Source organism: Mustela nigripes, chromosome 9 (assembly GCF_022355385.1).
Source record: "Mustela nigripes isolate SB6536 chromosome 9, MUSNIG.SB6536, whole genome shotgun sequence".
Taxonomy (NCBI): domain Eukaryota; kingdom Metazoa; phylum Chordata; class Mammalia; order Carnivora; family Mustelidae; genus Mustela; species Mustela nigripes.
In genome coordinates this window covers 6670130-6695889 of record NC_081565.1, presented here as the reverse complement: position 1 = coordinate 6695889, position 25760 = coordinate 6670130, and the positions used below count along the sequence as shown (strand labels likewise).

Genomic DNA, 25760 nt, shown 5'->3' with positions numbered 1-25760 from the left:
CCTTCCATTTCTCTTCCAGGGGGCTCAGAACACTGCACTGACAAAGAGGTGAGGGTTTGGGGACCTCAGGGGTGGGGGCGGGGGTTTGCTGTCAAAGAGACCCAGCAAGCAAATGCAACATATGACCCTTAACTGGATCCGGGATGGGTGACAAGAACAGTGAAAGTTCCTAAAGGGTATCTGTGGCACAGCTGTGGCATATCTGAATATGGCCTGTCCATCGGAGGGCACGGCTGGTCAATTTCTTTGAGGGCGATAACGCGGGGCGTTCCCATGGGGGGATGGCATTCTTAGGAGCCACGTGAAGTATCTAGGAGTGAAGGGTCGGATGTCTGCAACTTGCTTTCAAAAGATTCAGAGGGGAGCCTGGGTGGCTCAGATGGTTAAGCTTCTGCCTTTGGCTCAGATTGTGATCTCCCGGTGCTGGGATGGAGCCCCACGTAGGGAATCTCATCGCGGAATCTGCTTCTCCCTCTGCCTCTCCCCTTCCCCCTGCTTGTGCTCTCTCTCTCTCTCTCAAATAAATAAATAAAATCTTTGAAAAAAAAATAGCAATAAGCACTTATCATCTTAAAGTTGCTTCGGCCAGAACATATCTACTAAAAAAGAAAAGATTCAGCAAAGACATTCAGAAACAAGGGTAGGGCAGAGAGAGGCGTTTGCAAGTGCCGGTGGTCCACGGGAGCGAGGGCTGAATGTGGGTGCCAGGCAGACGTGTGGCCACTGCACGGTTCTTTCTCCTTTTCTGTAGGTCCGACTTGGTCAAAACAGAAGGCTGAGAGGCAGAGGAGACCCCCCGCATGCAGTGCATGTGATGAGGGAACAGAAGGCAAGCAGAGGACAAAGCAGAAGCTGACACCCCACAACACCCCCTCCCACGACCCGCGGGATACATGGGACATGGCTCTGGGCTGCCCTAAAGGCAAAACAGTTAACTCAGGAGATCACAATCCTGCAGGACCTGAATCTCCTTCCGTTTACAAATGTCCTGGTGATTTACAAGGAAGAAGCTTTCCTATCAATAGCCTGACTTCCAGAGACCTGTAACTCAGTTTCCCGAAGCCCTAACATCACCATAAAATTGAGGGAGGCTGAGGCAGGAGGAAAGGTCAATAAAATAGAATTTCTTTTAAACCTGCAGCTCATTAACAAGGACGTGTGATAGGAGGAAGCTCCCAACTGTCTTGCTCTTAATGCCTTACTAGAAGGAAAACCAACTTTGACAAATAGCAAAGCCTCCGGGATCCTGTAGGTCTTCTTTGATAACATGAAAGTTCTTTCTCGAAACCTCCCTTTTTCCTTACCTCCCCCAAGTCGCATAGTCTATAATCAGCTGCCCCTCACAACCTGGGGCAGCAGCTTTTCCTGCTCACAGGTCCTGTCCCCGTGCTTTAATAAAATGACCGTTTTGCACCAAAGACATCGCAAGAATTCTTTCCCGGTCGGCGGTTCCAGACTCCACCCTGCTGAACCTCATCTATGCTCATTCTAGAACCACATCACATGGGCACCTGGGATTGTGATCCACAAAACCCCGGGCTATAAATGGTGCCCCTGCCATCCAGGACCCCTCCCCCACAGGGCAAGCACTCAAGAAAAACACACCAAGGTGTTTATTCCTTATCAATTTCTTAGGGAATGTCTGGAAAATCTGGTAACTGATTGAGCAAGTGGGGTTACGGGAAAAGGAAGAACGGGTTGAACTGGACCTCTTTGACCTGAGGATGCAGGGCTCAGAGCCAGAGATAGAGACAGAGAGAGACAGACAGAAGGCTCACCCTGGGAGTTGCATGTGGAGAAGACCCCACCTTTGTTTGGGGGGTGGGTGTGGAGGGTGGTGAACCAGAGAGAAAGAGTCTGCTTGGTTTTGAGCTAGTCACTTCAGGTTCCCCAGGTAATGGGGCGCCAGCCTCCTTGAGACCCTACACTGCCCCACACCCTGCCCCCTCCAAGCTTGACTACTTAGGACTTGTTAGTTCTCATTTCAGGTTCGAAACTGTGCCAGGCAGGAAAGGCTGGGTAGATCATACCATCCTTAGGCACTGTCACTCGAGGGTGGTCCTTGGGGAGAGGGCTGTGGGGCCCGGGGCGGGGGGGAGCGCCCCCCAGCAAAGCTTCATTAGACTTGCAAATATCTAGACATCTGCTGTGTGGGCTCCATTGAGGGTCCCCAGATGTTAGGGGTGAGTCTGAGGGACGAATGTGAGCATTGACTGGGTAACGTACAATACGAAGAAATCAGTAATTTATTGGCTGTGCTAATGGTATCGGGGATATCTTTCTTTCCTTGTAACAGTCCTTATATTTTAGAAATGTCTCTTTTTTAAAAGATTTTATCTTTTTTAAAAAAGATTTTATTTATTTGTTTGACAGAGACACAGCGAGAGACGGAACACAAGCAGGGTGTGTTCAGTCTTCCTGCGGAGCAGAGAGCCTGCTGGGGGACTCGATCCCAGGAACCTGGGATCATGACCTGAACCGAAGGCAGACGCTTAACCGACTAAGCCACCCAGGCACTTTAGAGATGTCTCTTGAAATATTGACAACATAATATCTGGGATTTGCTTCAAAATAATCCAAAATGATCCAGATGGTGGAAGTAGGAAGCGGATAGGAGAACAGAGGGAGTAAGCCAGGCCATGGGTGAGACTGGGCAGGTCAGCACACTCTACTCTACTTTTGTATGTATTTCGAAGGTTCCACACGTCTGAGGTGGAAGTCACAGCCACAACATGGAAGGAGCCTGGGCCTGTGATAATCGGGGAACCATCGGTGATCTCTGGACTTGGGGGTAGGGGATGGATCTTGTTCAAGATGCTGTGATTTTGTTTTCTTTTTCATTAACAGGAAATTAGGTCTCATGGCTAAACCCTCATCAGTGCCCTCAGTCGCAAGAGATCAGGAAAGACTGAGAAGTTGCGGTGAGGGAATGCATGCCAGGGGCCGGGGGGTCTCAGTGAGAGGCTGTTGGAACTTATTATGGTATTTGGACTTTGGCAAAGTAATTTGGGGGAGGGTTCAGGGAAGCTAGATCACTTTATGGTTCGATATCACAATAATCTTTTTTTTAAAAGGTTTTATTTATTAATTTATTTGAGAGAGAGTCTGCATGAGCGAGGTGAGGGGCAGAGGGAGAGGAACAAGCAGACTCCCCGCTGAACGCAGAGCCACAGGCAGGGTTCAATCTTAGGACCCGGAGATTGTGACCTAAACCTAAATCAAGAGTTGGATGCTTGGTTGGGGCGCCTGGGTGGCTCAGTGGGTTAAAGACTCTGCCTTCAGCTCAGGTCATAATCCCAGGGTTCTGGGATCGAGCCCCGCATCGGGCTCTCTGCTCAGTGGGGAGCCTGCTTCCTTCTCTCTCTCTGCCTGCTTCTCTACCTACTTGTTTTTTTGTTTTTGTTTTTAAAGATTTTATTTATTTAATTGACAGACAGAGATCACAAGTAGGTAGAGAAGGGGCGCTGGGTGGCTCAGTGGGTTAAAGCCTCTGCCTTTGGCTCATGTCATGATCTCAGGGTCCTGGGATCGAGTCCCGCGTCGGGCTCTCTGCTCAGCGGGAAGCCTGCTTCCCCCTCTCTCTCTGCCTGCCTCTCTGCCTGCTTGTGATCTCTGTCAAATAAATAAATAAAATCTTTAAAAAAAAAAAAAAAAACAAAGAGTTGGACGCTTAACTGACTGAGCCACCCAGGCGCCCCCCAATAATCATCTCTATAGGGAGGCAGGTTCAAGTGAGGCTGGCTATACTTAGAGAACCAGCCCAGGTGTGCCAGGAGAGGGGGGCACTGGGTTTCCAATGGCTTCGACAACGTTCATGTCCGTTTGTGTTCAGACATGATTGCAGAGCGTTGTGGTTTTTTTTCTTCCGGATTTCTCATGGTGGCCACGTGGCCTTGTCTGATACCGGTGTACCGCGCAGTTGTGTTCAACACAACACAAGTCCTATCTGTGGGTGTCAGGCCAGCTCCTGGATTCTAGAGGCTGCTTTTCTCTTCCTAAATCCTCCTACTAAGAATAAAATCCAAAATCTTTACCATATTCTAGAGGGCCCCGTGAAATCAGCTGTGAGGCCACCTGTCCCAGCCATTTCCTGCCACTGTCCCTTTTGCTTGCCGTCCACCCCCGGCCACACTTGCCACTCCCGTCTACCTGTTAGTTGTGGCCCTATAGCCACTCTCCTTCCAGAGCAGCGTCTGCAAACTTTTTCTGTACTGGGCCACAGTATATACTGTGGGCTTTGCAGGACCTACAGTGTCTGTCACAGCTCCTCAGCTGTGGCAGGGGACAGTCTGCTACTCCCTTTCCCTCTGCCCCACTTCCCCACTCATGCTTCCTCTTGCTCTCCTTCCTTAAAAAAACAAACAAACAAAAAACTTAACAAAAAATAAAACTGTATTAACAAACCCTAGTGGCAGACCAGGGTTGGACTGTGGACCCTCCTAGTGTCTTGAATTCTCAGACATGTCCACGCTGGGCCTCCAGCAATTTGTCCATTATGTTTAAGTTTTCGTCCCCCAGAATTGGGCCACGTGGAAGTCTCTGTTCATCTAAGTCACGATTGTCTGTATCTGCTGGTTTGTCTAATTTTTGCCCTGTGAGCTCCTTTCTCAAATGGGCCTAAGGTGTTGATTTTTCGATTTGGCCAGCTTTCTGCTTGCGAGGATGGTGGGATGACTTCCAAGCTCCTTATAAACAGGACTGGAAACCAGAAGTCCAATGAAATCCGCCTGTTCACGGAATTTCATCACTACCCGTGGAATGCTCTAACTTCATTACAAAAGAGAAATAAACAAAAATAATTCATCACGCAATAGTCAGGCTTGCCCACTCTAGAAGATTCCATGAAGTTGATAGCGGCTTGCACCTGCTTATAAGAAGTAAGTTCAGCCTGACCAGGGCAGCTACCCAGCTAGTCCCTCCTTAACCCCGACGCAGCCCAGCCTCTTCCCCTGGGGTCTTTCAAAGCATCTCAGAGCACTGACAGTCATCCATTCTGTCCAAAGGAGGGGCACTGCCTCCCTCCGTTCTTCAGTCATCACCTTCTCCTCCAGAGCATCTTCTGGGGCCCAGCCCTGGCCTGGGGCTGAGACTACAGTAGGGACCAGGAGCTGTCGGCCGGGGTAGGCGGGAGGAGAAGAGATGCCCCCAAGCACTGTCTCCTTCATTCGTCCTGCAAGTATTTCCTCATAAGTTTGAACTGTGTCCTCCAAAAGTGAATTTGAAGACCCCGGGCATCCATGAGTGGAAATAGGGTCTTTGTAGATGCGATCTATGTAGAATAAGGTCATACTGGATTCGAGTGGACCTTACTCCAGGATGACTGGTGTCCTTCGAGGAAGGGAGAAGAGACACAGACACACAAGCAAAGGCCATGGGAAGACAGAGGCAGAAATGAGGGTTGGGGAGGTGTCTGCAGGCCAGGGAGCTCCACGGATTGCCAGCAACACCACAAGCTAAGAGAAAACTATGGGACAGATTGACCTCTAGAGACTTCGAGAAAGCAACCCTGCGGACACCTTGATTTGGGACCTCTAGTCTCCAGAGCAGTGAAAGAAAAACTTTTGTGTAAAACCACCCATCTTGGCGGGACTTCGGGCTGGCAGCTCCTGGAAACTAACGCAATGGGACACCAGAGGGCGCTCCAGGAACGGGCTGGGGGAACGTGGGCGTTTGGGAGGGCTCCCTGGAGGAAGTGGCATTAGCACAAAGCCCCAAAGCAGGGAAAGTGACTCTGGTGGAGAGGGCGGTGCAAAGGCCCAGGAGTGGAGGAGGGCTGGGAGATGTCAGGGGCTGAGAAGTCCTCGGGCCAGAGTTGATGCTCTAGTTTCTCAAACTGAGTCACTTCCCAGGGGAACCCTGCAGGAAGTACTCCCTGGTGGCTATAGCTAAAAACCAGAGCTTGGAGCAACAAGAGGTAGTGTAATTATTATCTGAGGAAGGACATTCCACAGTGTCATCTGGGGGGGGGCATCCGGGTGCCTCGGCCTCAATCAGCCAGGGGACATGAAGTCCATGGTCAAGTCTGAGTGTAGTGCTGGTCACAGGAGGCACCTTCTGCCTGTTGCAATGTTCTAGGGGGACCAGCTGTCCTGCTTGCTCAGGATTAAGGGGTTTCTCAGGACCGCGACCATCCTGGGCACATGGGGAGGGTTGGTCTCCCTGCCCAATACAGGGATGGCTGCCCTGTTCTGGGCCCAATGTCCTGCTGATTCCTCCAAAGGGACCCTCTTCTGTCTCCTGACTAAAATCTCCACATGTCCAGCAGAACAGTCCTCTCTCTGACACCCTTACCCACATCATTCCACATCTATGAATTCTGTCTTTTCTCCTAAAGTGACAGTACTTCCTCTGCCCTAAATTATACCTCTATCATCTCCCTGGATTCCAGTGGTGGGACTAATATTAACACAATCAGCAATCAGCTCTAATCTCCCGAGCGCTTGCTTTGTACCAGGCACTGCGCTAACTAGTGACTCCGTATGTCATCGGACCCTTTTAACAGCCCTGGAAAGCAGGTGCTTTCCTCACCTCCATAAACAGGCAAAGACACTGGTAATAATGATAAAATAACAATGAACACTCATACTGAGCTCCCAGAGATTGGAGAGGGGTCTGCAACACCCAATGCCTAGCACAGGGCAGAGGGTCACACCCCCAAGGGAAAAGATCCCAGCTCATGGCTCTCACCTGTCCTCTGCCACCACCACAGACCCTCACCCCCTCTGGGCACTGCCTGACTCTGGGCAAAGGAGGTGCCTTGGAGTAACCTGGCTCCACAGAGGGCAAAGAGAGCCCGTGCTGGATGAGGATGTGCTGAAGCACTGGTACTGCCTCAGGGCTGAAGCTGGACACCAGCAGCCGCTTCTCCTGCAGCAGACTGCCCGGGCAGGGGGTGGCTGGTGTGTGTGGGCTGGGGCAAGTCTCAGGCCATGGGAGTGAGCATCACACTGCACCATCCGTGGACAGTTCTGTCCTACTGTCGCCAAACTCCGTGCCTGCCCACGACTGGGCCCTGAATAATTCCCTGGAGAGATGATTAGAACATAGACTTCGGGGTGCCTGGGTGGCTTGGTGGGTTGAGCCTCTGCCTTTGGCTCAGGTCATGAGCCCAGGGTCCTGGGATCCAGCCGAGCCCCAATTCAGGCTCCCTGCTCACCTGGGGAGTCAGTTGGGGAGTCTGCTTCTCCCTCTTTCTCTCCTTCTGACCACCCCCCACCTGCTTATGCTCTCTCTCCATCTCAAATAAATAAAATAAAATCTTAAAAAAAAAAAAAAAGCAGCACAGACAAATGGATACTCAGGGGCAGATACTCAATGAGAAATAAGGGATTTTGGTAAAGTCACTCATATTTTATGGATGGAGATACTAATGACCAGGGAGGGGAAATGACCAGGCCAGATTCTACCAGGACATGGTCATCTGAGTCATGGTCCTGGCATTTTCCTCATCTCTGCATGCTGGCTGATCCAAAAGACATTATGCACTAGGCAGAGAGTAAGCTGCTACATAAACTTTCGCTGAATGACAGAATGAATGTCTATTACTCTCACCAGACAGTGAGCTCGGTCAGACAAGGACTCTCCTCTGTTTATCTTTTTATCATCACCACTTGGCTCAGGGCCTGCCACACACGATAGGTGCATATCTTTTCATTGCCCCAGCAAATTGTTATTGAATTTCTATTACATGCTATGCCTGTGCCCTACGCCCCCACGTCTATTAACAGTGAACAGGATACCTTCCTTTTCTTCAAGGAGCGCACAGTCTAATGAGGGAGACAAGTAATGAGACCATTTTAATTTAGTATGAACCTCAATATACAAGCAGCTCTTATAAATCAATGACAAAAAACTAACATCTCCAAAGGAAATAAAAAGTGGGCAAGATATAAATTCACAAAAAAAAGAAAATAGTTGATAAACTTGAAAAGGTGCCAAGCCTTACTCATAATTAACAAAATGCTAATTAAAATGAAACATTATTCTCTGCCTCTCAAGGTGGCAGAGGATAAGAAGACTGAGACTCACCAAACTGATATTACCAGACACTATGAGGTTATAAGCCATGATGATCTGGTAAACACCAAGTTAGAATGTTCACCGGTGTAACTTTTGGAGGGCAACTTCACAGTAACAATACACATTACTCTTTGACGTTGGAAAGACTTCCTCTTTAGAAATTTATCTTACAGGGATACTCACACATACTCATAAAGAGCTCTCGATGATCAATGCAGTGTTGTGTATGGGACAGAAAAACCTGGAGACAATCCAATGTCCATCAGGTGGGGGCTGGTTTAATATATTCTGACTTATCCATACAATGAGAAATGGTGCAGCCCCTAAATGGAGTAAGATTAAGATTGCCCTTAGTGTTCTAACATGGAAAGAAATATAGGTTACATGAAAAAGGCAGGTTGATATCAAAGATTACTACAAAGCTTCAGCAAGCAAAACAGTGTGGTACTGGCACAGACACACAGACCACTTTTGAATAGAGAGCTCAGAAATAAACCCAAACATATGGTCAACTAATTTTTTTTAAGTCTTTTTTAAAAAAACAAAGATTTTATTTATTTATTTGACAGAGAGGTAGAAGGAGAGCACAAGCAGGCAGAGCGGTAGGCAGAAGGAGAGGGAGAAGCAGGCTCCCCACTGAGCAGAGTCTGCTGTGGGGTTTAATCCCAGGGCCCTGAGATCTGAGCCAAAGGCAGTCACTTAACTGACTGAGCCACCTAGGTGCCCCCATATGTCTTTTCTTTAAAAGTAATCTCCAGGGGTGCCTGGGTGGCTCAGTGGGTTGGGCCTCTGCCTTGGGCTCAGGTCATGGTCTCAGGGTCCTGGGATCGAGCCCCGCATTGGGTTCTCTGTCAGCAGGGAGCCTGCTTCCCCCTCTCTCTGCCTACCTCTCTGCCTACTTGTGATCTCTCTCTCTCTGTGTCAAATAAATAAAATAAAAAAAAAATAAAAGTAATCTCCACATCTGGCATGTGGTTTGAACTCACGACCCTGAGATCAAGAGTCCCGTGCTCCACTGATTGAGCCAGCCAGGTGCCCCCAGTCAATTGATTTTGACAAGGGTGCCAATAATTCAATGGCGGAAGAAACAGTCTTTTCAACAAATGTGCTAGGACAGCTGGGTGGCCACAATCGAAAGAATGGAGTTGGGGGGTGCCCGGGTGGCTCATTCTAAGTGTCTGCCTTTGGCTTGGGTCATGATCCCAGGGTCCTGGGATGGAGCCCCACATCAGGCTTCCTGCTCAGCGGGGAGCCTGCTCCTTCCTCTGCCTCTGCCTGCCACTGCCCCTGCTTGTGCTCTCTCTCTCTGTCAAATAAATAAAATCTTTTAAAGAAGCTGTTAATTATTAAAAAAAAAAAAAAAGAATGGCGTCAGATCTCTACCTCACTGAATCCACAAAAACTGACTTGAAATAATCAATGACCGTGATCACATTCTTGCTACTGTCCTTTGTGTTTTTAAAAAATATTTATTTATTTATCTATTTATTAACATATAATGTATTATTAGCACCAAGGGTGCAGGTCTGCGAATCACCAGGTTTACACACTTCACAGCACTCACCATAGCACATACCTTCCCCAATGTTCATAACCCCGTCACCCTCTCCCTACCCCCCTCCCCCCAGCAACCTTCATTGCTAATGTCCTTTGATGTACAAATTTTAATTTTTATGAAGTCCAAACATAGAATGACCTTACAACCTGGCAACTTCACTCCTAGGTATATACTGAAAAGAAATGAAAATGCACGTGTACATAGAAACTCATGCACCAATGTTTATAAGCACCGTTATTCCTAATTGCCAGGAGGTGGAAATAATTGTGTCCACTAATGGGTGAGTGAGTAAATTGTGGCATATCCATACCATGGAATATTACCCAGCCATTAAAAGGAACAGGGACATAACAATCCATGCTACAACTTGGCTGCACTTTGAAAACATTACACTGAGGGACAGAAGCCAAACATAGTCACATAGTATGCAGTTCCAGAATAGGTGAATCCTTACGGTCAGAAGGTCAGTTACCAGGAGACAGAAGGGAAAACGAGGAGTAATTATTTAATGGTAAGGGTGTTTCTCTGTGGTAATGAGAAAATTCTGAAAACTAGAGGTGGGCGTTGCACAATGTCGTGACCATTGTAAAAGCCACAGACCTGTATGTTTCAGAACAGTGGGTTGTATGTTATGTGAATTTCACCTCAAATATTTAAATTGTATGGTAATTTAAAAAAAAAAACCCATTGGTTGAAGAACAATATAATCCCAGTTGCCTTTTTTAAATTACAGAGTGACAGGTACGTTATGAGATGGTGTGCAAATGTACGCATATAGGAAATCCTCACTCCGCACTCCCCACTATAATGCGAGACTGTAAAAATGGCCAGGTGACCTGAAATCATTCAAAGAGAAGTTAATAATTAGTGGGAAAAATTATGATTGTTCTGTGATCTTTGGAAGTTGCTGTCAAACATTAAAAACTCTCCAGTGGTTTGTTATAAATGTAGAGGGAAATGAAAAAAATAGTAAAACTAAAAATAATAAATTTAGTGTTTACTAAATCAATGCCACTTAAATTAGAAACATTAAAAATTAAAGTGTTTTCTTTTCTTTATAAAAATATGTCAGTGGAGGGGCGCCTGGGTGGCTCAGTGGGTTAAGCCGCTGCCTTCGGCTCAGGTCATGATCTCAGGGTTCTGGGATCATGTCTCACATCGGGCTCTCTGCTCAGAGGGGAGCCTGCTTCCCTCTCTCAATCTCTCTCTCTCTGTCTGCCTCTCCATCTACTTATGATCTCTCTCTGTCAAATAAATAAATAAAATCTTTAAAAAAAAAAATGTCAGTGGAGGGACACCTGGGTGGCTCAGTCGTTAAGCATCTGCCTTCAGCTCAGGTGATGATCACAGGGTCCTGGGATGGAGCCCCACATCAGGCTCCCTGCTGGAGTGGGGGGAAGCTGCTTCTCCCTCTCCCACTCCCCCTGCCTGTGTTCCCTCTCTCGCTGGTCTCTCTCTCTGTTAAATAAATAAATAAAATCTTAAAAAAAAAAAATAAATTAGTGGAGGGGGGCACCTGGGTGGCTCAGTGGGTTAAAGCCTCTGCCCTTCGGCCCAGGTCATGATCTCAGGGTCGTGGGATTGAGCCCTACATCGAGCTCTCTGCTCAGCAGGGAGCCTGCTTCCCCCTCTCTCTGCCTACTTGTGATCTCTGTCTGTCAAATAAATAAAAAATAAGTAAAAATAAAAATCTTTTAAAGCATCTGACTCTTGATTTCAGCTCAGGTCATGATCTCCGGGTTGTGGGGCTTGCTCTGCACACGGCAGACTGTTCAGATTCTTTTTCCCTACCCCCTGTTCGCACATGCAGGGGTAACCTTACTCACTCTCAGATGAATAAATAAATCTCCAGAATTATATATACATCAATGGGGTGCCTGGCTGGCTCAGTCGGTAGAACATGTGACTCTTGATCTTGGGGTCACGAGTTTGAGCCTCATATTGGGCATGGAGCGTACTTAAAAAAAAAAAGTATCAAGGAAGATCTTTTGGGTAGATAGCCAAAGTAAATGCAGAGGCTTTAACCCACTGAGCCACCCAGGTGTCCCCCGTGTTCATTTTCGCATTAGTCACAATAGCCAAGATATGGAAACATCCTACACGTTCCTCAGTGGATGGATGGATAAAGAATGTGGTCTGCGTACATGTACAGTGGAAAGTTATTCAGCCTTAAAAAGGAAGGAAAGCCTGCCATTCGCTACAGCAGGAATGAACCTGGAGTGTGTAATGCCCTGTGAAATCAGCCAAAGACAAATACTGTGCGGTGTCATTTATAAGTGGGATCTTTAAAAAAAAAAAAAAAAAAAGTTGGAATTCCTAGAAATAGTAGACTGGCAGGTGCTGGGGCCACAGGGCAAGGGGAAGGAGAGGTTTATAAAAAGGTACACACTTGGGATGTCTGGGTGGCTCAGTTGGTTGGGCAGCTGCCTTCTGCTCAGGTCATAATCCCAGGGTCCTGGGATCGAGTCCCATATCAGGCTCCTTGCTTAGCAGGGAGCCTGCTTCTTCCCTCTGCATCTGCCTGCCACTCTGTCTGCCTGTGCTTGCTCGCTCTCTCTCCCTCTCTCTCTCTGGTTAAAAAAAAAAAAAAAAAAAAAGTACACACTTTTTTAATAAGATGAAGACGTGGGTGCCTGGGTGGCTCAGTGGGTTAAAGCCTCTGCCTTTGGCTCAGGTCACGATCCCAGGAGGTCCTGGGATCGAGCCCCGCATCAGGCTCTCTGCTCAGGCTCTCTCTCTCTGCCTGCCTCTCTGCCTGCTTGTGAGCTCTGTCTGTCAAATAAATAAATAAAATCTTAAAAAAAAATAAGATGAAGACGTTCTGAGGACCTGACATAGAGATGGTGACTCTACTTGATCATACTGTATACTAGAATTTAAATTTGCTGGAGAGTAGTTCTTTTTCTTTTTAAATATTTTATTTATTTATTTGACAGACAGAGATCTCAAGTAGGCCGAGAGGCAGGCAGAGAGAGGGGGGGGGGCAAGCAGGCTCCCTGCTGGGCAGAGAGCCTGATGTGGGGCTCAATCCCAGGACTCTGGGATCGTGACCCGAGCCGACGCAGGCAGAGACTTTAACCCACTGAGCCACCCAGACGCCCCAGCTAGGAGAGTAGTTCTTAAACGTTCACTCTCTCGCTCTCTCACACACACAGAAGGTAGCTCTGTAAGGTGATGGATGTGTTAATGAACTTGACAGTGGGAGTCACTTCACAATGTCTACATATATCAAATCATCACCTTATGCACTTTGTTTTTTTTTAGGGAGGGAGAGAGAGGTAGGAGAGGCAGAGGGAGAGAGAATCTTAAGCAGCCTCCAGGCCCAGGGCAGAGGCTGACTCCGGGCTCGATCTCACAACCCTGAGATCATGAGCTGAGCCAAAACCAAGAGTTGGACGCTTCACCGACTGAGCCACCCAGGGACTCCATGTATGACAATTTTATTTGTCAATTATATCTCAATAAATCTGGGGGGAAATTTTCCAGAGCAGTGAGAACATTGCTTGCTTGCTTTCTAGTTCCCTAACTTGGGAGAGGGAACAGCATCTTTTCTCAGCCCTGATGAGTTTACTTCCTTCTTTCTGAGTTGACATCAACTTCAAACATTTCCTCCCTTGTATTTTCACTGTTGTGAAATATATCTGGGCGTTCCTTTGATATGACCTCTTTGCCTGGCAGCCCTTCCTCTGGGACATCTTCATCCTTCTGGTTACAACCGCATGCATCAGGTACAATGGTCAACCTGCCTTCACTAAGTTTCTCTACTTGCTGGAGTTTCTAGAACAGCGAAGGGCTGTGCTGTCAACCTCCCTACAGCCAGCGCTTTCTTTCATCATTCCACTTAGGTTCAATGCACATTGTTTAAAGATTTTATTTATTTTTTTAAAGGTTTTTAAAGATTTATTTTTATTTACTTATTTATCATATTTATTATATATTTTATTTATTTTAAATATTTAAAGATTTATTTTTAAAGATTTTATTTATTTATTATTTATATATTTTACTTATTTATTTATTTCATTTATTTATTTGACAGAGAGAAACACAGCAAGAGAGGGAACACAAGCAGGGGGAGTGGGAGAGGGAGAAGCAGGCTTCCCGCTGAGCAGGGAGCCCGATGCGGGGCTCCATCCCACGTCCCTGGGATCATGACCTGAGTCGAAGGCAGACTTGCAAGGACTGGGTCACCCATGTGCCCCTCAATGTGCATTTCCTGCTGTCTCATCGCTCTGCATTTCTCTGCAGCACTTTCATCTTGGTTGGCCAATTCCCTCTTCTGATGATCACTTGTGTAGTCTGTCCTGTGGGTTCACACGGGGAGGCAGGAGGCAACGCAACTACGGAGCTTTAGTGTGTGTGTGTGAGTGTGAACTGCAGAGCATGAGAGCATGCCTGGGGCCAGTCCCGGATAGGCTTTCAAAGAAGTGATGTGATCGTCTTCGATCACCACAGGGATCCGTGGGCTAAAAAGGAGCAAAGTTCGCACTCTGGACCTTGACTTGTAGTTAATGGGACATCGCAAGGGAAGTTGGAACGGTGTGGCTGAGGGACCAGTGTTATTTAACTGAACCTTTGTGCCTGAAACTCATTCTGTTGTGCAAAGCAAGGGCCGCTTGGTTATGTACAAGGCTGTCTCCAGGGACACGGCTAAATAATTAATAGTGGTTTTCTCTGGGATGGGGTTAGGGTCTTACACACTTCAATACTTCCCCCCCAAATTTTATAGATTTATCTGACACAGAGAGCGATCGAGCGAGAGAGGGAGCACAAGAAGGGGGAGTGGGAGAGGCTGAAGGTGGCTTCCTGCAGAGCAGGGAGCCCGATGGAGCTCGATCCCAGGACGCTGGGATCATGACCTCAGCTGAAGGCAGATGCTCTACAACTGAGCCACCCAGGTGCCCCTCAACACTTTGTTTTGTTTTGTTTCAGGCTGTGAGGCTCTGGAATCAGACAGACCTTGGACTGAAGCCATTTAATAGCGGTGTGACTTTTGGCAAATTTTAAAGTTTTTTAAAGACTTTATTTTACTTATTTGAGAGAGCAAGAAAAGAGCATGAGAGGGGCGAGGGGAGGGGCAGAGAGACGGGGGAAGCAGACTCCCCGCTGAGCAAGGAGCCTGCTGTGGGGGCTCGATCCCAGGACCCCCGGATCATGACCCAAGCCGAAGGCAGATGCTCAACCGATTGAGCCACTCAAGTGCCCAAAATTATGCAAGCTTTCTGAGAACCATGTCTGAATCGGAATGATAATAGCACCTGCCTCATAGAGCTGTCGTGAGACGTCAGTGAGAGGCCATGTGAAAGTCACTTAGCGTGGCGCCCCGCGAAGAGTCAGTGTTCCACAAATATCATCACTGTTACTGTTCCCCCTCCAGTATTCACTGGAGCAAAGTACCACAGTGCGGGCAGCAAGGGGCTCCATCTCACAACCCTGATATCATGACCTGAGCCGAAATCAAGAGTTAATCGACTGAGCCATGCAAGTGTCCCTTTTCCTTATTTTTTAAGATTTTATTTATTTATTTGACAGAGAGAGAGCACAAGGAGGGGGAGTGGCAGAAGGAGAGGGAGAAGCAGGCTCCCTGATCAGCGGACAACCTGATGTGGGGCTTGATCTCAGGATGCTGAGATCATGATCTGAGATGAAGGCAGCTGCACCCCTCAACCCTTTCCTTATTTTTTTAAAAAATATTTTATTTATTTGACAGAGAGAGAGATCACAAGTAGGCAGAGAGGCAGGCAGAGAGAGAAGGGGAAGCAGGCTCCCTGCTGAGCAGAGAGCCTGATGTGGGGCTCAATCCCAGGACCTCGAGATCATGACCTGAGCCGAAGGCAGAGTCTTTAACCCACTGAGTCACCCAGGCGCCCCTCCTTTCCTTATTTTTTAAGTAGGCTCCACGCCAAATGTAGGGCTTGAACTCATCACCCTGAGATCAGGAGTTGGACATTCTACCGGCTGAGCCAGACAGGTACCCCTTGCTTGCTTTTGGATAGACATCTGTGCCCCTGCCTGGCATACCCCTAACCCCCAGTCCTATCTCCCTAGCAGGGCCCAGTCCCAGCTCTGCCTCCTCTCTGGGCCTTCCTCTGAACTCCGAGGGAGCCACTAAACATCTGACGCCTGTGCTAAATTCCCTAATCTTCAAAACAACCTCCTAGGAAGGCATTATTATCCCTATTTTGCTCAGAGAACAAAGACCACTGAGCTGAGAGCCTGAGCTGCCATTCGAATCCTGGTTTGCTGTTTTCAGTCGTCCAAAGGCTTTCCCCAAACACCCCTCTTTTAGGAGGTGGAAGCTGTCGCCTCCATTAGCTCCCCTGTCTACAGACCAGCAGCCCTTGGGGGCTGGAGCCTTGCCTCTTCCGGCTCATATGCCGGCTGTGATGCCCAGCCCCAAGCCCCCCTAAGCCAATTCCATGCAATATGGAGATCTGGTTTCCGTGTTTTGCAAAAGGGGCACACCTGGTATTTGGGGTGAGTCAGTGCTCCAGGAGGCAGATCTCCCCGGTGTCTGGAAGGATGTTTAGCATCCCCTGGGCTCAAAACGTGAGGTGCCCCAGTTACTGAGAAGACACAAGCCACAGTGCTCTGGAGATGGGGCCCAGGGAGGGGCAGCTTGTTACACGAACAATCCCAGAAAATGAAAGCCTGGGCGTGGATAGAATGGTCCCAAGCTCCACTCTGAACCAGCTGTGGGGCCTTGGTCACGCCACACCGCAAGTTCTCTAGGCTCAGCTTTCTTGTTTGTCCGAGGGGATAACAATAAAGCAGCTATTCACAGAAAGCTCTCAGCACAGGTCCTGGCCCGTGGGAACCTGTCCAGAAGAAGCTGTTAAAACAGGGTGCCCGGGCAGCTCAACTGAGCGGCTGCCTTCCGCTCAGGCTATGATCCCAGGGTTCTGGGATCAGCCTCATCCGGGAGTCTGCTTTTCCCTCTCCCTCCACCTCTCTCCTCTGTTTATGCTTGTTCTCTCTCTCAAATAAATAAACAAACAAACAAAAAACTGCTAAGATTTAAACCTATACAGGAAAGTTTCTTGCCAGATAATGAATCCTGATTTTTCTTCTCTTCTCTTTTTCCCTTTCCTTCTTAGTTCTCAGTCTAAAACCAGAGTTCCTATAAGCCAAAGATTTTGTGAAAACCTGTTGAGTTGGGGCACCAGGGTGGCTCAGTGGGTTAAGCCTTTGCCTTCAGCTCAGGTCAGATCCCAGGGTCCTGGGATTGAGCCCTGCATCATGGGGCTCTCTCTGCTCAGCGGGGAGCCTGCTTCCCCCCCCCACCCCCGCCCTGCCTCTCTGCCTACTTGTGATCTCTGTCCGTCAAATAAATAAATGGAATCTTAAAAAAAAAACCTGCTGAGCTCATGGTTCTGCCCCAAGGGAGGCGACAAGTTGTTCGGAGGGATCTAGTAAGCACAGTGACCTACACCTCGTTTCCTCTGACTTTGGAATCAAAGTCAAAGGCAAAGCAGAGAGAAACCACTTCTGGAGCCCATACTGCAGGTTTCTGGGCTGCCGGGGGAGGGGGTGGTGAGTGGAGACCCTGAGTGAGACACGCAGTAGGTAGCCCCCTCTTTATTCCTCCTGGCACAGGATCGAGATCCAAAATTGAGATCTCATACTAAGGCAGTTTTACACCTGGGGGAAAAACAGATCTACATTTATATACTTAATGCCTGGCAAGAACATTAAATAGAGTCACATCAGTTTTACAGAAACTAAGGCTCAGAGTAGGGAAATGACTTACCCAAAGTCAAAGTCCCGGAAAAGCACCGAAAGACCTTAGCTGCAATTCCAAAGCTTATACCATGACCCAGGAATGAGGAAGTAGGATGAGCGTTTGCCTGTATTTTTTCAAGGAGCTGACAGTGCAGTCTGGGAGTGGATTGTGGCCCCACCGTGTGTTGGCACAGGACTGGCAGTGATTTCTCTTCCACTGTAGCTGGAACGACTTTGACCTGCTGGCCACAGAACTGGGGCGGGGAGGGGCAGTGTCCAACTGGATGTCCCAGGGCACTGGCAACCTGAGAACCCGAGTAACCGTAAACAGCTGGAAAGACAGGAACTTCCAGTACTCACACCTGGATTTGCAAAGGCAGAGTTCCTGCTTTAGCCAGCTGGCTGCTAATCAGGAGGTGGGGAGGAATTTAGGGGTGGGGGAGTCCAGGTGGGAGGTGGGCGTGTCCCTAGAGAAGCTCTTCCTTGTTACTAACTCTCCTGTGTTCCTTTGTCGCCCCCACCTGGATTCTAAAATCGGGAAGTCCTACTCTGGCTTATGCACAGAAGTGAAGTGTGGATGGAGCGTGGAAAGCCACAGAGGTTGGCATGGGAAGGCATTCTCCAGGAGGAAAGATGGACTCATGCAGGTGTTTGACTGAATTTTTCTAACCTGCATGGTCTCTGATCATGTCAGTTACCTTCAGGTATGGGCACGCCTCTGCTCGGATCTCCAGCCTCATCATTCCGCCTTCCAGGTACCCTACACGTTTTTTAAGACACAGATTAAGTTACCTATTTTGAGGGGCACCTGGGTCGGCTCAGTCGGTTGGGCATCTGCCTTTGGCTCAGGTCATGATCCTGGAATCCTGCATGGAGTCCCGCATCGCATCGAGGGCTCCTGGTTCACAGGGAGTCAGGGAGTCGGCTTCTCCCTCTGCATCTGCCCCTCCCCCTCCACTCCCCACCTGCCCAACTTGTGTTCTCTCTCTCTCTGTCTCTTTCTCAAATAAATAAATTCTTTCTTTTTTGCTTTTTTAAGGTTACCTACTTTGAGAAGCTCTCTCCTCCACCCAGGCTGAGCCAGATCCCAAGGCCTGAGCTGCGGCCCACCATAGGGCTCCTCACAGATGCTAAGTACTGGGTTGTCTGTCACCCTCACTAGACTTCAGAACAGGAGCTGTGTGTCTGTCCTGTTCTCCACCAGATCCTCAGCCTCTGGCAGCTCAACTAGGACTGGTGGTCTCCCCAAAACATTCGTGTGGATCATCCCTGGAGGCTGAGGGGGACCCAGAAGCCCAGCAATCTCTCTCAGTTAGTGGGGGTGTTCCCTCTTTGGGCAACTCTCTTAATTTCTCTTTGCTTCCCTTACCGATCTGTAAAATGGGGCTCATCTGCACGTAAAGCCCTAGGTACGACAGGTGGGGCACTGGTGGCCTTGTGGTCGCACTGGCTAGTTGTAAAGGTGGGGACAAGGGGGGAGGGATGTGCCATGTTCACAGTCTCCAGGCAGCAAAGGGGGCAGGCCTTGAACTCTAGCCTGTGCTCTTGCCTCTAATGTCCCTCTCTTCATTCTTCACTCGCCACTATCTCCAGTCCGTTGTACCTGTTCGGTCACAGGTAAAAACAGCCATCAACAGTTACTTGGATAGAGCTGCCTGCCGGACCCCACGCTGGCTGTCACGTAGTTGTTAACAGAAAATGATTCTCAGTGGGAAGTGGGATAAGGAGATCCTAGCCATTAGCCTAAAACCCTCAGGGGCTCAAATTCCAGTTTCTCAGCTTCCAGGCAGGGAGGTAGTAAGTCCCTAATCTCGCAGCCATATTCCCGCAGGAGGGCTGAACTCAGACACTGGCTCAAGGCTTGATGGATGTGAGCCCTTATATCTTCATCATCTTATTTAAAAAATAAATTCTCCCCCCTTGCCCGGGTACCCAGGACTCCAGTTCCCCTGTCCGAGGCTACCACAGTTAACCCTTTCTTGTGCATCTTACCAGACGGCTGGTGCGCACCCCCCAGACGCGCACACTCTCACACACACGTTCTTTCCCACAAACTGTAGCGCCGATCAACGCAGGTCTTTTTGCCCCTTCCTTTTTTTTTTTTTTTTTTTTTTCATCTAAGGTATCTTGGAAGTCGTTCCATGTTAGTGCATACGGAACATTTTTCGTTTTAATGGCTGCACAGCATTCCGTGGTATGGATTATTTCCTAACGTGGCGGGCGTTACTATTGTCAGTGTGGGAGCCGCGAGGACTCCGGCCCCACGGAGCGGTGCCCCCGTGCCAGCCCCGGCTCTGCCCATAAATGGCCTAGCTACCTTGGGCTTCTTCCTCCCCACAGACATCACCGCGGGGGATGCGGGAGCTGGGTGCAGAGAGGACAGCCTGGCGGGTCCCAGCGTCCGAGTGGGGGTCAGCGTCAAGCGCGCGCAATTTATCCCCAGGGACGGTTCGCCGCCACTCCGCCGTACCAGCAGCATCAAACGCAGCGAGTATTCTGGCACAAACGAGCTCGGAACCGGTTACCAGGTCCTCCGGCCTCGGCACCCGGCCTCGGGGCAGCAAAGCGCAGGCACCAGCCACTCACCCTCGCCTCGGCGGCTTCACCGCTTCGTCCCCCAGCGCGCCCCGAAGGTTACAGGTGTCCATGTGCCTTTAAGGGGGCCGAGCCCGGTCTCCGCTACTTCCGCCCCAAACAAACATGACGCCACCTGGGCGCCCAGGGTGTGAAGGCGCGAAGAGAATTCCCATCAAAAAGATGGCGACGCCCTAGCCGCCGCGCTCGCGCCTGTGATGACGTCACTTCCGGGGCGGAGGAGGCTGAGTGGTGCAGTGAGGGACAAACAAAAGGAGGCGCCGGAGGGGCGCAGCGGCCGGCGGCGGGACGGAGCGGCGGGGGCGCGGGGCTGCCTACTGGGCGGCCGGACCGGGCGGGACCAGGTGAGTGGGTGGGGCGGGGAAAGGGGCACGAGCTGTCACTTCTCGAAACCCACTCCTGCACGCCCCCGGCCAGCTGCCGGGCTCCGGGCGCTTCGGGCAGCTGGGGCTCTGCCCGCCGCGGCTGGCTCCCTGGGGGCCTCCCGCGGCAGCTCAGTTCGGCCTACCTCCTGGCTCCCCAGTACTCCGGGTCTTCGGGGCCCCACCCTCTCCCCGGCGCCGCGGCGCGCGAGCCCCCTCCCAGGCACCCCAGTGCCTCCCTGCGCTCTACATACCGGGAGTTTCCGCCTGGGCTCCCCCAGGTCCCCTTGTCATCCCTTGGGTTCCCCCAGATCCTAACTCCTACACGCACACCCTCCCCACTTCGTAGAGGATCCACCTTGAAACCTTTCCTTGGCAGCTTTTTTTTTTTTTTTTTTTTTTTTCCGTTTTCAAAGGTTTCCCCTGTTCTCTTCTCCTGGGCTCCTGGCCCCCTTCACTTCCCTCGGACCCCTCCCTCCTCTTGATCCGGCGGGAACCGTGCCCTGACTTGGGGGCCGGATCCCTAGCTAAGATCTTGGGGCTCGTCAGCCCCGGGGGTTCGCGGGGGGAACCGGTTCAGGGTCTGAGGCCCTGCCCATGTTCTGTGCATCCGTATGGGCCCGAGAGCCGGATCCGATGAGGTCCGGACTGGAGATCCAGCAAAGTTGGTTCCCAGGCTGAAGAAGCGTAGCCAGGGTGTTTGGGGTTCACGATGATTCTGCTTCTTTTGTTGACTGCTTTTTCCCCTTGGTCTGGACTGGAGTGAACCAAGACTGGGCTGGTGCTCAGCTGATGCAACTAAGGACTGCCTTTTTTGGGAAGGAGGAGAGATGGTTGGGGGGTGTCCGACACTCTTCTGATTAGGACTTGGCTGGAAGGGTGGGGCTGAGCACGCTCTTCTGATGCTTCTTCCCCGGCTCTGTCCCAGGAAGCCTTTGGAGGATGAGGTGTGAGGGTGAGGAGAGAGAGCGCTTGTGAGGGAAAGGGAATTTGGGCCTAAATTGTGGAGGAGGGATTTGGTGGAGCTGAAAGGTCCCCATGGGCCTCACCCATCTTTTCGATTAGGAGTTTCTTTAACCTCTTTGAGCAGACAGACCAGCAGACAGACAGACTGTGGGCAGGAGGAGGAGGAGGTGGTCTGTTGCTGGTCGTATTTCCTGCAGAGCGGATGGGGGAGTGGGAGTTCGTTCGTTCAGAGGGCTGGGCAGTGCCCGTGGTTCAGTCACACTGGCATTGCCTTCATGAAGGTCAAGTCTTCCTCTGGCTTGTGAGGGGAGGCAAGGACAGATGGCTTGTGCTAGAGGACTGGAGAGATGCTGGGGCATGAATGGTGGGCCTCTGCCTTCCCAGTCTTAGAGGTGCTTTGGGGTCTGGTCTCCTGTCTCTCTGCCTTCCAGGATACAGAGCAGGGGCCCAAGAAATGTTTGTGACCCCCCCCCCCCAACTCAATGCTGTGTTTTTGTACTCCATTCTGTGGGCACACCCACTAGGAAGCAGTTTTCTTTGCAAACTTCAAGTGGCCTTTCTGGACAGAGGGGACTCCTGAGATTGCCCCGTTGGGTCAGAACTTGGGGAAGTGGCTGGGACTTGGGTTGTTGCCTGGCGTGGGCCGGACCTCATCTGCAGGAGCTGGAGGGAAGAGATCACCCGGGTTCCTGACTCCCTCTCCTGAGAGTGGAGGCGATCCCAGATTTTCACATGAGGACACTGAGGCACAGGTTGATGGTCTAAGACCTCATGGGATGGGTGTAGGGTCCTAGAGCCCAGCACACCGTCTCTCCATCCTGGATCCTTCAGTCATTCAATCATTCATTCGTTCATTCATCCATTTAGCCATTCTTTAGTAAGTACCTGACCCGGACCAAGAATGATGCTAGAGAACACAGTTCCTGGCCTCCTGAGCTGTGGTCTGGGAGGAGAGGCAGGCAGGAAAGCACTGCCACAGTGGCCAGCATAATAATAGAAATATTACAGAGGAAGGAGGCATTAGCTCTGGGTGAATATGTTGGCGGTGGTCAGCGTGTATTTCCCGGAAGAGGGAGGACTAGAACAATCAGTGACCGGGAGTCCCAAGGCCTGAGTTCTGGTTCAGGCTGTGCCATGGGCAGGTGACTGGGTTGTCCAGCCTCAGCGGGGACCCCATCCTTGAGGAGCACAGGGTGGGGGTAGAGTCTGGCTCAGAGGCCTCTGTGCCTTTACAACTCTAGGTACTTTTCTGCTGGTTGCCGTCACCCTGTGTGGGTTTGCTGGTTAACATCACCTATCTCTCCTCCAGGCTGAGGACTGTCTTCTGCTTCTTTCCTCCCCGCATGATGCCTGGCATGGAGTGGGTGCGTGAAGTGCTCACTGGTACCCATGGTTAAAAGGCTCCACAGTCCCTCCCAGAACCATTCAGTTCCCTGTGTCCGCCGGTGCACTCCCCACCTGCACTCCCTCCTTCCTCTCAACTCCTGCTTATCCTTTGGCCTTTCCTGGTGGCTGAGCCGCCATCCCCACTCCTAGCCCCTTAGACACTCCCCGCCCCCGAACCCCTACTGTGGTCTGATCATAACTTCCCTCCTTACCCTGCTGACTTGTCCTTTTCAGTTTTGTGAATGGTTCTGAGCAGTGCCTGGGGTGTAGTAGGTGCTCACTAAATGCGCCCTGACTCATAGGTGCCGGCTGGAATTTGTGTTTGAGTTGAACTCATCTGTCCGGGCTGAGGCTGTGCCTTGGCCTGAATTCAGCCCCCCCAACCACCATGGCTCCTGTCTCGCCACCTTTCTCCTCCGGTCCGAGATCTACTCAGACTGAACCACTCCGCGCTGTCTAGATGTCATGTTCTCTCCCTTCCGGGCAAACTTGTGCTGTTGCTTCTGCCTGGGATGTTCTTTCTCCCGCTTCTGCTCTTCCTCAAAAGTCAGTTCGGGCAACACCTTGTCCAGGGAGCGCCCCCCCCCCCACTCCCCGGTCTCAGTCTAGGGCTTCCTCCACGTTCCCCTCGCTGCCCGGTGCCCCCAGCAGAGCCCTGGGCTCCCCAAAGCCAACTGTAACCGTAACTTGGCATCTCCCAGCAGCCTGTCTGGTTCCCTCTTGTCACCCCGGGTGCCCAGCTGTGGGCCTGGCACCGAGCAAGCGCTCAGAGAGCGTTGGCAGCCCAGCAGGGAATGCTGACGGAAGCTCTTACTTCTCGTAGGGAGGCTGCTTCCATGGAGCGAGAGGAATGCCAAGACCCTGCCCAGACAGACGTGGGCCAGCCCCAGCACTGGCAGCCAGCACGCAGATAGCAGAGTCGTCCACGGGGTAAGGATGGGGCCCCTCTCCCTCCAGGCCAGCCCCGAGTCAGGTGTCTTCCCCAGCTTAGAGGGCAAAGGGCGCGCTCTCCATCTCTGCGGTCCTTTGCCCTTACCGTACACCCAGGGCATCCAGGGCAAAGGCGGCAGGAGACAGCACGCTTCTTCTTCCTTCTCCCCGCTCAGCGGCTGGCGGGGGAAGATGCGGCTGCTGGACTTGAGATGCCCTTGTTAGGTCTCGTTGTGAACCTCAGTTCTTTTCTCTCTCGGCGCAGATCTTGTCAGTCTGGGCTGTTAACCAGACCGTCTTGTGACCACGTCTCCCGAAGTGTGTTCCATGGAACACCAGCTTCTGCGGTCGTGGTGGTTTAATAACCCTGGGTAACAGGTTGTCCCCGCTGCAGGACTTAGCCTTGACCGCGTAGAGTGAGCTTGACCTCCTCAGAGAGGGAGCCAGTGCACTGTGTGTCCCCACACTTATTTGATCATGTGGACCCCTTTGGGGACCAGGGTTCCTGGGCCTGCACTTTGGAAACCAGTTCCCAGAGGCAGGAGAGTGCCTTGGTTAAAGACCCAGACTTCGTGGTCAGACATGGGTTTGAATCTTCTCTGTCAAGTGTTCAGTGAGTGATGGGGGGCCAGTCACCCTGCCTCTCTGAGCTTCAGTTTCCTGAGCTGTAAAGCAGCCATAATTTTAGCACCTTACCTCGCCGTAGGGTATTTTCAAGATTCAGTGTGTTGATAGAGGGATGGCACTTAGCAGAGTATGTCCCGGGACCATTCCGTAAGCTGAGCGGCATTGGGTGGCCCATTTTATAATTTATAAAACCACCATTATCGGTGATTTTCTCTGGCCATTTGAGGACGTGTAGGCAGTGGCCTTTGTCCCTTGTTTACAGTTGTGGAAACTGAGGTTTGGGGGGGGGGGGGGCCGCTTGCCCAAGAGTTCAGGAAGGAAGGAGGGATGTGGGGCTGGAGCCAGATCCCAGAATCAGGTCAGAGTCTTGTGCCGCACACCTGAGACCTCCCTGCAGCCACCTGTCCCCTCGGGTTTTGGTTAAGGAAGACCTGGCCCTCCCTAGCGTGGACTTTAAGAGAAATAAGAATCTTTGGGGGGGGGGGTAATTACCAACCTAGTTGCGCGTTTGCTGTTATGTTTTTATAATGTTTTGATTTCGATGTCATGGAAAGCGAAAGTCTCCCGTGATCCCCATCTCCAGAGATACGGACGGGGAGGAGCGTGCGGTTCCACGTGTGCTATTACCGTTCGCTCACCTTTCCCGCGCCAAGTGTCCGTAGGGCTGTTGCTTCGCAGTTTGCCTCCATTTCATTCCCCCCCCCGACCCCCCACCAGGACCTCTTTCCCAGGCAAGGGGGGATCTGCGTGTGAGTCCCATCCGTGTGAGTCCCGTCCGCACGGCCCTGCTGCTCCCCTCTTTGCCACCCTGGGCTTCAGAGCCACGCGTGAGGGCATTTACAGCAGCAGCACAGGGGGGGGGTTAGGAAACGCCTGGTGTGTGATTTTGTTGACTCTCCTGTTTATTGGGACAAGGTCAGCAAACCCCAGCCCTGCCCTGCTGGAGTTTCCTGTTGGTTTTAAGGAACTCTGCCTCCTGGAGAGGAGAGGGGAGGCCTGAGCCGAGGTCTCTCTGGCGAGGGATGAGCAGGAAGCAGCAGGTCCTACTTATCTGAGATCAGAATTCCTCCTCTGTGCCAGGGACAGTGTGGAGACAACAGCATGGGCAGGCCTGGGAGGTTTCAGTCTCTGCTGTCGCCTGGGGCAGTGGCCAGGTTGGGGGATGGGAGGGACACGCACGAGTTGCCGTGTTGTCTGAGTGTGGCCTGGGCTCATTTACCCCGGCAGTGCCCTGGGGACGCCTCGGTCCCTTCAGAGTGCTCTTTTCAGGTTTTGGATTTTTGTGTTTTTCTTTAAAGATTTTATTTATTTGACAGAGAGAGAGAGTGGGAGAGGGAACGTGAGGCAGGGGTAGTGGGAGAGGGAGAAGCGGGCTCCCTGCGGGGCTCGATCCCAGGACCCTGAGATCGTGACCTGAGCCAAAGGCAGATGCTCAACTACTGAGCCACCCAGGCACCCCTTAAGATATCATTTTTAAGTAATCCCTACACCCAGCATGGGTCTCGGACTCACAACCCCAAGATCAGGCGTCACACCACCAACTAAGCCAGCCAGGTGCACCCCTCTCCTTTCAGGTTAGGTTGTTTGTTTTGTTT

At 50.9% G+C, this 25760-nt stretch overlaps 2 protein-coding genes across 13 annotated transcripts in view; one reads left to right on the top strand and one right to left on the bottom strand.

Annotated features, from left to right (window-relative positions):
- Positions 1–20004, bottom strand: part of KYAT1 (kynurenine aminotransferase 1) — a 36104-nt gene extending 16100 nt beyond the window's left edge. For 2 of the 11 annotated variants that reach the window (XM_059410599.1, XM_059410607.1), the window contains exons 1-2: positions 17328–17426; positions 8203–8342 (exon numbers count right to left, since the gene is read on the bottom strand). Coding sequence is in view for 2 of the 11 variants with exons in the window: in XM_059410596.1 (XP_059266579.1) it covers positions 19886–19947 (62 nt within the window). In the remaining 9 variants the exon portion in view is untranslated. The other 9 variants (XM_059410600.1, XM_059410601.1, XM_059410596.1 and 6 more) reach the window with 9 other exon arrangements.
- A 127-nt stretch (positions 20005–20131) lies between these two features.
- Positions 20132–25760, top strand: part of LRRC8A (leucine rich repeat containing 8 VRAC subunit A) — a 28151-nt gene continuing 22522 nt past the window's right edge. The window contains exons 1-2 of one of the 2 annotated variants that reach the window (XM_059410594.1): positions 20132–20238; positions 23432–23538. The gene's annotated coding sequence lies outside the window, so the exon portion shown is untranslated. The remainder of the gene's footprint in view (positions 20239–23431; positions 23539–25760) is intronic. The other variant, XM_059410595.1, reaches the window with a different exon arrangement.